The sequence below is a fragment of the Solea solea genome, chromosome 11 (assembly GCF_958295425.1).
Source record: "Solea solea chromosome 11, fSolSol10.1, whole genome shotgun sequence".
NCBI classification, from domain to species: Eukaryota; Metazoa; Chordata; class Actinopteri; order Pleuronectiformes; family Soleidae; genus Solea; species Solea solea.
The window spans coordinates 10,452,432-10,464,821 of NC_081144.1; the positions used below are offsets into that span (position 1 = coordinate 10,452,432).

The 12,390-nt window shown below is 40.3% G+C and overlaps 1 protein-coding gene across 1 annotated transcript; it reads right to left on the reverse strand.

Annotated features, from left to right (window-relative positions):
- Positions 1-491: 491 nt before the first annotated feature.
- Positions 492-4,868, reverse strand: LOC131468141 (Ig-like V-type domain-containing protein FAM187A). Its single transcript, XM_058642076.1, has 5 exons — positions 4,602-4,868; positions 3,833-4,110; positions 2,377-2,739; positions 2,013-2,251; positions 492-1,367 (listed from the first exon to the last, which is right to left on the reverse strand). The coding sequence occupies exons 1-5, from the start codon at positions 4,794-4,796 to the stop codon at positions 1,147-1,149; spliced, it is 1,296 nt and encodes a 431-aa protein (XP_058498059.1). The 5' UTR covers positions 4,797-4,868; the 3' UTR covers positions 492-1,146.
- Positions 4,869-12,390: the final 7,522 nt, after the last annotated feature.

Below are 12,390 nucleotides of genomic sequence, written 5' to 3' on the forward strand. Positions count from 1 at the left end.
TCACTATCTGTTTGTATCTCTCAATGGCCTTTGTAGTACCTGTGTGTCTATTTCCATACAATTGGCTCTGACTGGAAGAATTCAAAGGATTCAAGGGCTATATTGTCATGTGCAAAGCTGATTACTGTAGCAAGCACATGAGAACACTTCACACTGTTGTAGACGTCGGCCCAGGTTAACATAACACACTGTGATGTTTCCCCACTCACAAATGCAGCATGTTCTGAAAACACAAATTATTTTTATTATATTATTCAAATAATATTATTTGCGCTGCCCACATCCTCTATCCACAGAGAGTGAGGCTACTGAATGATCACCCCCTCACCAAATTGAATTGAATTGAACTGAAATAAGACACCAAGGGAATCAAACCGTACATAACCAAAGCACAGATATAAAAAGCTAATAGATGGACAGGACACACCACTTTGTATTAGGACACTTCTTGTCAAGGCCGTGGACCCAAATGCACAAGGCGGAGGCAGGGATCTCTGTTCAAACCAAAAGAGTTTATTTAAAACAAAGCAAAGTCTTACTCTAGCTCAGGTAATAATTCCAAAACACAGGGAACAGTCAGACGAGAGTGAGCCAGGCACAGGGAACAAGAAGGGTCGAAGAAAGCAAGAAGCAAACGTCGTGGAAAGCCAAAAGGTGCAGGGAGGAGAGGCGTATTTAAAGGAGCATGAACTGATTAACACCGGGTGCAGACAATCAGGGAATCAACGAGACCAGGCGAGACAGATGAAGCGCAGACAGGAAGACAGAAAAACCCTTCACCAAAATAAAACCAGGAGTACACATAAACTAAACTAACTGACGCAGACATGACACTTCTTATATTTTAAGCCTATGAACCAAAGCCAATTGGACTCACAGGACACTTTTTGTATCAGGCTTTGTTGCTTCTCAAACTTTGTATGAACTGTTGTTATTATATGATCATTTAATGACAAATTGTATTTCTTGCTTAGATGCACAGGTTTTACAGTTTATTATATTGTATATACTGTAAATGATTTGCTTTACATTTCCATATGAAAATACTTCTGGCACAAACACAAACCAGTGCAACTCCAACATGACATCTTCATTAAATGAATTGAGAATCACTGCTCAACTCAACTCCCATACGTTTCCACAAGTTTAAGCCTTGTTTTTTGTGTCCAGCAGGTATCTGACTACAGTTCTGCCAAACAACAGCAGGCAAAACACAGCCGTCATGGCAGCATATGATATAAATAGAGTCTTTGTAGCTGCTGGGAAGTCAGGGTGTGACATTATCAATTTGCTCTGTCCCAAACTGATGTGGACGAGAAGATTTATCCGAGCGGCCCGGCGACCCTGTAGCCAGCAGTAGTAGGCGCCTAAACATGAAGAATGATTTCAGTCGAATTAAATAACATAGGAGAACATCAACTTCATTTGTAGCAGTGTAAAATGTTGATTATAATGTTCCCATTAAATGTTAAATATATAAAAGCTCCACATATTTAGAAATAAAATGAATACGATGTGATTAAAAGTGGCAGTTTGTTTTTCCCTTCTTACATAAGTAATTGCTATAATTTAAAATGATAGATTGAATGGCTTTTCATGAACTTTTTTTTCAGCGGAGAACGTGTGCAGATGAATTTATTTTTGGCATAAAAGCTCCATTGTTCCCAATTCCCCAGGAAAGCAGTGGCACCTGTCCCTGTCTTTGTGGGGAAGAGTACAGAAATGATGCTAAAAAATGTGGTGAGACAAGACACAGTCAAAACACGAAGTGGAGTTCACGACAGCTCATACACGATTTCACACAGTGTGAGTTGTAGGGAGCTACTATACGAACCGAGCTAATGTAGAGATCAGCGACAGCTGAGCAGCTCAGTAAAATATTAGATAGTGGGTTCAGATAAAAACTCTACATTAGTGGGTAGACTCCACAACAAACACTGTCAAATTTCATCCTGATCAATTTTGGCACAATAATTGTTGGTTGTTGTGGTTTAGTAAACAGAAAGTATTACCTGAGTCCCTTGTTTTTGCAGGTTGAAAAACAAGGTTATGTCCGGTGTCTATCAGCAGCCTTGAAGGTTGGGCTGCAGGCTTGTTTCCTGCCAAATGATCCGATCGGTAAATAGGTTCTGACCCTCGATCCCAGGCCACGGCCATGTTTGGTCGCGCTCCGGGGCAACCCAGGGTCAGGACGCGGTCTGCTGGGTGGCTATGGAAGAACACTGGCACCTCCGCTGGCATGGAGGCAGAACTGTGTGCAGGAAGACAAGAAATGTTGACCAGCAAGACCATTTGACCCAGAACTTTAACTCTCTATACCGCCATACTGTCCCATGTACCTCTACATAAAACGTTTATGTACATGCTTATGCCTACCTGTGTCCAAGAAATGACATCAGAGCAAGGACTTTGGAGGAGGGAGGAGGTTGAGATGGGCAGGTCACCTGACAGCTTTGGACTTCCAACTTGGCCTGTACTCTGTTTTGCTTGAGACTGACAAAAGCTTTGGGCACTGCTCCGGATCCACATGAGGAGACTGTCTCATTGGCCCGTCTGTAGCGTATATGGAGATATTTGGAGTGGATGTAGCAGAGTCCCACACGTACCTGTTCACCTGGAACACCGCAGCGATCGCACACTGACCACGGCCGGTAATGGGTGAAGACCCGATACAGCGGCTGAACAGATTTGGGGTCCTTTGTCTGTTTCTGTTGCTGGCTTTTTCTTTCTGGAGTGAGCCTAGGAACATTCAAATCCGAGGGATTAGAACAAACTGGCATTATAGGTAAGAATAGTCTGATTCAGAGACTGTATCCTTCAGAGAACTCAGCAGTCCTAAAAGATTTTGGTCTTCAGTTACATATACACTCCAATATCAGGTGTTGAAGTCATTTTTGCATTACGTTAAACTTTATTTCTCCCATGTATATACATTTTGAAATATTTAACTTTTTCTGCCATTTTCTCCATTTAAAATGACAGGAGTCGAATGCTGTGCTATCTGCCTGTGATCTCTATTTGGGTATTTATGGCAACTGTGGTAAAAAAATGGGATCTGCCTTTGATCTGTGCAGCACATATAGCGCATGGATTAAAGGCAACAGTGTAAGGAGCATTTTCAATGCAATTTCTGCCCCAAATACACATTTTTCTGTTAGAATATTTTCATCCAGCAAGGTGGCTCTGGTCACATTTGTGTTTGTGAAAAGCATAAAATGAAAGGATAGATTCTCATGTGTGTGCGTGGTGTAAAATAATTAGATATTGGTGGTTAAGATTAATATTTAAAAAAAAAACAGTTGTTAACCTTCTCCAAATGCTTATATAGATGTTTGAGATGAAGATATATCATCATATTAAATGAATTCTACCCCACCTTTTTGTATGCTTTTCAGTCATTCAATTGCCAATTGTGAATAAAATAATAATAATAAAATGAAATAGGCCAAAATAGGCCGTTGTGAGACCAAGAGCAATCATCAGCTGTTAATAATCTATTGAAATGTGCGTCATTTCTCAGAAAAAGCTGATAAGCTCATGGTAATTGATGTTTCCGCTGTTATCTTTGTCTCTCAAGCAGCAACATGAACCAGATGGAAGTAAGATTTGAGCATTTTAACAATGAACAGAATATGTAGTATGTCTACAGTTATTAAAACCTGAACCTACGACAAGGCTGCTCATTCATCAGAATCCTCCTTTACTTTTTGAGTTATGCTGCTGAAAGACAAACAGTCCGACAGACACAATCAAACACAGCTAAAACCTTGGTGGAGGGAATAACTCATCCATCAACATCAGTGTGGCAATTTGACCATTGTTAACTACTGACATCAGAGGGAAGCTGATGCTGTGTGCCTTCTGGATGTCCACGTCGTAACCAAAGAAGTAATCTTTGTTGGCAGAGCCACAGATGTAGAGACCAGAGTCATCATGCTGTGCTCTGAAGATCAACAGACTAAAGAGACGGATGGCGAATCGACTCCTCAGGTCGTTACTGTGAGGGACCTGACCAGTGTCCAGGAGCTTGTTGCCATGGTGATCAGTCAGGGCTCTGGTCTCCTCAGAGCTGCCCGCATGTGTCCTGTAGAACCACACAACTGATTGGACCTGGGAAACGCAGGGAACGAAATGACCAAAACACGTCAGCTGGTGATCGATGATGTTGTCCAGCAGATCAATACCAGAGACTCAAATGGTTTGTCTCTCATCTAGAAACTAAATGCCAAAGACATTTTCTAATTTTCTTGTCAGAACCATTTAACTCATTTAGTTATGCAAAGTGGGATTAACAGATCAATCTCATAGTCTTTGCATTTCTGCAAGGTTTCTGTCGTGATTGAAAAGCTGTGTCAATTCGCTGTTAACCTTCAGGGAGTTTGTAACTTTTAAATGTCAATATCTTTTACATTCAAACCAATTCTTTGAATGTAAAAGTTTTGTTAGCACCTTATCTACAGACAAATGTGATAGGGATATGTTTTCGGTTACAAATACTTTAAGATGGAAAAGAAATAAGCAATGGGCGATACATCACATTAACATTTGATAATGAATTTGATTTAAATATCTCATCATATAGTTGGTCATGTTGCATGTACCTGCTGTGGTTTGCAGTGGCAGGGCAACTCCACAGTGACTCCAGCTAGGTAGGCAGCATTGGTAAAGGTCAGAAAGGCAGGGCAGGGTCTCCTTGCAAACTCATCCTGCTTATCTTCAGGAGCCTCGTAGCTCCACACGTCCCAAAACAGCAGGAGCAAGAGGATGATGAGTGTAGAGCAGGTCATAGAAGGCATTTTGGCCCTCAGCCCTAACCTATGCCAATGCCAGGCGCAAACGTTTTGGTTTCATGTTGCCGGTGTGTACAGTGCAACTGGCAATTTTACTTCAAAGGATCAAAGTCTTTGTAAGGTGTGATGCTGCACTCCACAGGCTAAAGTTCTCAATCACATTCTCATCCTTTTTCTCCCTGTCACTTACTTATGGGACATTCCAATTACTTCAGGAGTTGGAACTGGGAGTAATGTCACCTCTGCATTGACCATGTTCCATTTGAGAAGTTAGAAACAACCATGGACACAAAAGTATGTCGGGCTAGACACTGTTAGCAATACCACTACCAATGTTCTATGTCCATGGATAAAACTTTAACAGTACTATGTACAACTAACTGATTTAATGTCAATCAAAAAACAGAAGAGCAAATAACAGCAAAATTAGCAGGGTGTTTTTTAGTATTGACAGAAATGGCAGCCATTTTGGAATCCTATGTTGGGCTTTGTAAGGTTGCTCTGACTTTCCAAGTTGCAAATCCGACTTGAGGGTGACTTAGAGTGTCTCCATTCTTGTTGATCTCACCCTTCAATCAACTCAATCCAAAGAAACTGTTAGATTAAAAGTTAGCTTCATGTTAGGCTTAACTTTGGTCAACAAGTTGTGTTATTACACTGACCACAACACAACTTGGTTGCAGACTCTTGTACCAAGTATCAACTGTATCCACCTAAAACCAAAACTACCAGCAATCCTCCTTTCACACCTCCTACAACCATTGTAGACCAACAGCCACAAAGACCATTTTGCATGTCCCCACCACTGCTGCAGGCATTTTATACCATAATATCATGAAGTGGAAATAAATGAGTACAATGAAGTGGCTTCCTGCTGAGCTGCAGGTCTGAGTATCATGACAACTCTGCTGACCAAACTTCGCTGCCTGGAGACGAAAACAAAACTTTTTTAGGACCTTTATCTGGTATTAACACTGACCTTGGCTGAGACTAAATACATAGAAGTCAATCAGTGAGTTTACATCAGGGGTGTCAAACTAATTTTAGTTCAGCGGCCTCATACGGCACAATTTAATCTCTAGCAGGCCGGACCAGTGACATAATAGCATAATAACCTATTAACAGGAATACGTCTTTCCCTTTGTTTTACATTAAATGAAGCATCTTTTTACAATACATATGTAGCCTGGAAATTCTTGTGAATTAATATGGGGCAAATGTTTAGAGCAGCACAAGGCAGCAACATGACTAGTTGTGTGTTCAGAGAAGTTCACTTCAAAACACTTCATATTCATTTGAGATGGAAAAGGCCACGTTGCCAAGAATTTGCCAAGTAAATGTGTTCTCTGAACAAAAAGGTTTCTGCTGCAACAAATGAGTCACTTTGATTAAAACAGTTCCCCTGCCTGCATTTCCAAACATTCATCTATATGTCCATCAAAGCAGCGCCTGGTACCTTTGCGAAAAATGTCTTCTTTGTTTTCATCTTCTGTCAATCTCTTCTTTTGCTCCCCTTCCTCCTCCTCCTCCTCCTCCTCCTCCCACACCTATCAACCCTTGCATCATCCATGCTGAGGATTGGTGTTTTAATACCACCCAGTGTGCTAGCATTCATCTCTTATTATTATCCCTTCATCCTCTAACAAGCATCCATGAAAGGCTTGGAACAGCCAAACAGCCCTTTTGTTCCTTCTGTTTCTCTTGACAGAGAAAATTATTAGTTCTTAGTAACCTGTCATTTAAAAAAAGAAAAAAAAGCCTGTGGGTCCAACAATGAGTGAATGTACCTCAAGTTTGCTGTCAGTATTCATGGTGCCCATTGGATTAGGTCCATGTGGATGGTGAAAAAAAATGTTGTGCCTTAGAATACACTTGTAAGGAGATCTATTGTGAATGATTTACACTGGAAAGAGGAAATAGTACACTGTTGCTGGTTATGGCAAAACACACCATTTATTATACTCAGCAGTGCTTGGTTAGGCTGGACAAACTTTTTCAAAAAGGAAGTAAACAGTGGTCTCTTGTGTGAAAGTTGTGCAGTAGTTTTGCCGACCCCACCAATCCACACCAACCCCATCATAATTATTATAGGCACAAATAAAAAGTAACTATTTAATAGAGTCTAATAAATCCTTTGGTCTTTATTACCTATATCAGCAGCCAGTTTGAAGTCTAGGTATTATAGAATCAGGTCACAGGTCTTTTGCTCACAGTTGTGGATCCAGAGTAAATCCAAGCACTGCCATTCTAATGATAATGAAAAACTGATACCCACTTGGGTATCTTTAATATCTTTGCTTTCATGTCAGTACAAAAAAGATCCAGTGACATTACGAATTCAATTCACAGTCTCATATCTTTCAAATATCAAGTTCTAAAATAAGTGGTAAATGACTTACTCGTTTTCTCTCTCACTTTCCTTCCCTTCCTTCTACATCAACACCTTTTCAACCATACCACTCTTTTTTACCTCCTGTTCCTGTGTAGCTATTTCCCTCCACACGTGTTCCACATCTGCACGTCATTTCTGCCCTGTGGCCTAGGAACATACAGCACAGCCAAACTCTGTATAAATGCTTAGACATATTAGAGTTATGCTAATATTACTGACATTTACTCCACTCTTATATACAAACTTTTTCATCTACTTTTCCTCTGCTCCCTGATGGATTTCCCAATTAAATGAAATGTCATCTCAGACTAAGTATGTCAAAAATAATGCTTTAATGCCTTCCAGCGATTCTGTAATAAGCATTATTTATATCATACAAAAACACATCACTTCCTAAAAGTTTAACTTATACCCTCAGTTTTGAGCATTTCGTTTTCTCATTGATATAATTTTGACCTTCAACTTTAAACCGCTGGAGCGTCACATTGTTGGATGCTGGGAGGAAACCTGCAGAAAACCCAAGCCCTGCACAAAAACGCCCAAACTGGGATGCAAACCATCAACCTTCTTGCTGCAAGGCAACAGTGCTGATCACATGCATCACTGTGTGGCCCAAACTTTAGCCTATTATCCAAAAATGATAATGCAAGTTTCAAGGTTAAGGCAAATGATTTGACAACCATAATCACCATTAACAGACACTGACAGCAGCTGTCTGTAAGAAATAAGAAATGACCACATTTTGTATATGAATTTCAAAAATGGCACTAAGAATTTATTTCTGATGGGAACTTGAACATAAACATAGGTCATGTTGGTTGGACTTCAGTAGAATACCTGATGCTGTCATTTCTGCTGGCTGCACAGTCACTGTACATGTCATATTACAATTTAAGAATATAACTGTATGATCCTTCAAGTTAAAAACTGATCAATCACCCACCATCGCCATTTTTCTTGTCTGTTACTGTCTTCTTACCTGAATGTAATGTAAATGAAAATCGGCCTGGGGACACATGCAATCACTTGGGTGTCTGCTGGTGCATTCCTGTTGTCTTGCCTCTCTAGGACTAATATTTCATTCAGGACAGCAGTTGCTGCAACACTGCACTCTCCTGTCTGTGTGTGTGTGTCCAGGCTAAGGCTTTGCTGAGGACCACCAGTCTTTATTTACTGATCTGTCCTCCCCTCTGCCTTATATTCAATACCTGCAACTGGTTGTTAAGATTCAATGAAGGGAGTCTGGAGACAAACTATAGTCAGGGACAGTGCTGCATTAAGTTTAGAGCAACACTCCCAGAACTACCAATGAAAATGGATGGGCCACATGTCTGATTTGCATGCATATATTATATTATTATTACTAATGTTCCTTTTGCAAATACCGTCAGTATATTCTTCCCCTCAGTTATCTCTGTAATGTTGGTTGATAAGTCTGAAAATACAGTCTAATATGATGCTGTCTATGCTGATATGATGAATAGGTGACATACAACATAACAAAAATGGACACCTTATTATTTGAAACAACTGTTACGACGGCAGCATACGCTGTGAATTTTATGTGACGTGTTTCAGTGTATTAGAAAGTCTAATAAACCTAAGAATCTAAGGCAATTAAATGATATTGATGCACTTCGAGAAGATGATCATTTATTGAGCACAGTTGTGGACATTCAAGACTGGAATTGAGAAATGATTATACTGTCCTTTTTACAAAGGACTCTATTTGTGTGTCTATCCATCCATCCATCCATCCATCCACAGTCCAAAAACATGCAGATTTGGGGATTAGGTAACTTGGACACTCTAAATTGACCATAGGTGTGAGTGTGAGAGTGAATTGTTGTTTGTTTCTTTGTGGAATGATGGACTAACGACCGGGTGCACCCCACCCTGTGTCAGCTGGGGTTAGCTCCCTGCGTCATTCATGTGGAGAGGATGGATGGATGGACAGACAATAACTGCTCATAGCAGGTATTAATATTGAATGTTATAACTACTGTGACACTATCAACTGAACCACTCTGCTGCTGCTGCACTGTGTAATTATAGAGCATGCTCCTTTGGTCAGCAGAGTGCCAACAGAGGACACACTCTCTCCTTTCACACCCAGCTCCAAGCACAGTCCTAAGATGTTGGCCTCAGAGTATGCTCCACTCAAGCAGCAGGCAGTTGAGACGTTTTGATCAAAGGACGAGCTGTTGAAGGAGAAGGCGGTGCTACTCATCCATTCTCCACATTCACCATTTCCCAGTTGGTCCTGTGCAGCCTGCTCTTCAGGGTGATTTTATTCTTGCTGCAGTCTGAGGACAGCTGGGTTTGCAGCTCAGCTGCTCTGTCTACACAAGAATTTGACTCCGTGACTGATCTTGGCAATTTTGTATGAACTGTCGTTAAATGTTCTGAGGAGTTTTATGGTCCCCAGACATGTACTCTGATGTGTTTAGTTATGATACCATAATACTTTATTGTCAGAACATGCCTGACATTTCTCTTGCATCACAGCAGCTTTGTTTACCAGACATAAACAGCTACAGACATTAAACATTACAATCACCCAAGAGCCACAGACATAAATACACACATTATAAGATGAGCAGAAGTTTTTCCATTTCATTCAAAGACGCTTTTCGGTCTAACCTTATTAAACTGTGGAACCCTGTCCCTCCAGCCGAATGACAATAGCCTGTATTCATTGGTTCAGGACGTGGTTAGGGTCAGAGGCAAAGTTCTCTCAACAAGTTATTGTGGTGGGATGATTCATAAAGTTTTTCAACTGGTTGACCTACAATCTTTGAGTAGATTTTAATTTGATGAAGCAGTTTTGATTTCACAGCAATGGGCAGACTTCTGTACCATGTGGTATTACAGTACTGCAGAACACTCATTACCACTGAGGTATAAAACAAATGAAGAATTTGCCCCAAAAGACCTAAGACATCAGAGGAACTTGATCCTTTATATGATAGTTACTCCTTTCCTCCAGTGCAGTGACACATTTTAAATGTGCAGGTTGGAATATGTCAGCATTTTAAACAGTCAGATGTGCATATTGTCAAATGCTTGATTTGGACCTCTGGATTAGATTAGGTTAAGTTAGATTAAGCTGTACTGTTCTATCGTACAGATGCTATTGGAAATTCTTACAAGATTCACTGTCGTGAGTCAGTGTCTACTCCCAAACTAATATGGGTTCCCATTGAATTAAATTCCCACATTCAGACAATTTATACTGTGCTAAATCACAATAATCACAATATACTGTACATTATCTCATATAATGTGTTTAAGACCTTACTATATAATATTGACTTAAAGACAAGAATCATATTAATATGTCAAAATGTAAAGCTAGGGTATGTAATTTAATTCTGAAATACCTTTTTATTTTGCTATTGAGACATCTTCAACCAACATCACCTCCTTGAAGCAAAGCACTCTGCAACTGATTTCAGGATTTCTTGACAGGGCGACCACAGACAGTGAGACAGGGCTACCACACATCGTCCAACATCACCCTGAGCACTGGAACACCGCAGGGCTGTGTCCTCAGTCCCATCCCGTTTCTCCCTCTTCCCCACATTAAGCACTAATAACATAGGGACATTTGTGGATGATGATTGCACCAGTGATGATGAATCCTCCTACAAAGTGGAGAAACAGAACAGAACAGAACTGGGTGTACACATCTCAGAGGACCTCACGTGGAACACAAACAAGAAGGCACAGCAGTGTTCGTTCTTCCAGAGGACACTGGAGAAAGCCAGTGTGTCACGAGAGATGCTTGCTACATTGTACTTCTGCTCTGTTGAGAGCATTCTACCATACTGCATCTCGACGTGGTACCTCAGCTGCACAACAGCTGACAGGAAGGCACTCCAGTGCGTCGTCTCCAGCGCTCAATCATCGGGACTCATCTACGCCACACGGTGCCTCGGGAGAGCATGTAACATCTGTGAGGACACACATCCATGCTATCCCCTCTTTGAACTGCTGCCATCAGGCAGACGTTACAGATCATTCTGTTCACACACTACAAGACCAAGAAACAGCTTCTTCCCCAGAGCTGTGACTGTTCTAAATCAGGTAAAAAAACAAACCCATCCAGTCTAACACCATCACTGCCAATGTACTATCATATGCTGCTATGTACATTGTTGTATCTATTCTAAGGACATTTTACCAAACAGTATACTCGCTCTCAAAATACAACATGTTTTTGCACTGCACATCTTTTGGAATATGTAGTGCACATGGGATGCAATGCACATTTTATTTAAAATGTTTAAACATTATTTCCTATTTCATTTATAACTTTGTCCGACTGCTCTGAGCATCTAAGAAAAGCTGCAAAAACTCATCTTGTTAGACTGTACAATTGTGTGTTGCAATGGCAATAAATATCTGTACTATTCTACTTAGTAGTCATTTTGAAGGATGCTGATCATCACTTTATTGACTTTTCACATCTGCTATAGAGCACTGTTGCCTTTTCATTTAATTTGCCACCTTTTGTGAACATAACGCGCAGTCCTGTTCATTTCCCCCACAGACACTGTGGCTAATGGAGGATATATTTTTGGAAAAGCCACAATTGCTGTCTATGTGACTTTGCTCAGAATAACTTTGCCTCAAAATGAGGCCATTATGTTTATTGAGTCCTGAATAAAACAGTGTAACGGAAAAGAGTGATGTTGTGGTGGAGGAGATACAGATACATCTATTTTTTCTTTTTCTCCAATACAAACCAAGGCTTTCATTAATTTTGTATTTTTAAAAATGTAGCTTCGGTGCTATTAATACTATATAACTCATTGCTTCTATACCATCTTGGAAGTGTTGTCACCACATGCAACTATCCAAAACCCTGATCTGACTAAATGTGACATGACATTGATTCAATGGTGATCAACATCAATGCTTTGAGAGCAAACAAAAACAACAACAACAAAAATCTCACTGGAAAAAGAAATCTCATTTATGTGATATATTGAAATTAACATTATGTACGATTATTCATTTAGAGCATTCTCCCTTAATATTATCTGTATGCCTGTAGTATACAGAAAGATTAGATAGTTGGGGATTGCATGTTAAAGGCTGAGGCTGAACTTCTCTATGCAGACACCCCAAGTATGAGGACTCCCCAGATAACAAGTTTTGAATGTGTTGCAAGAATCAGCAGGTTGGGAAAGTTTGCAATGT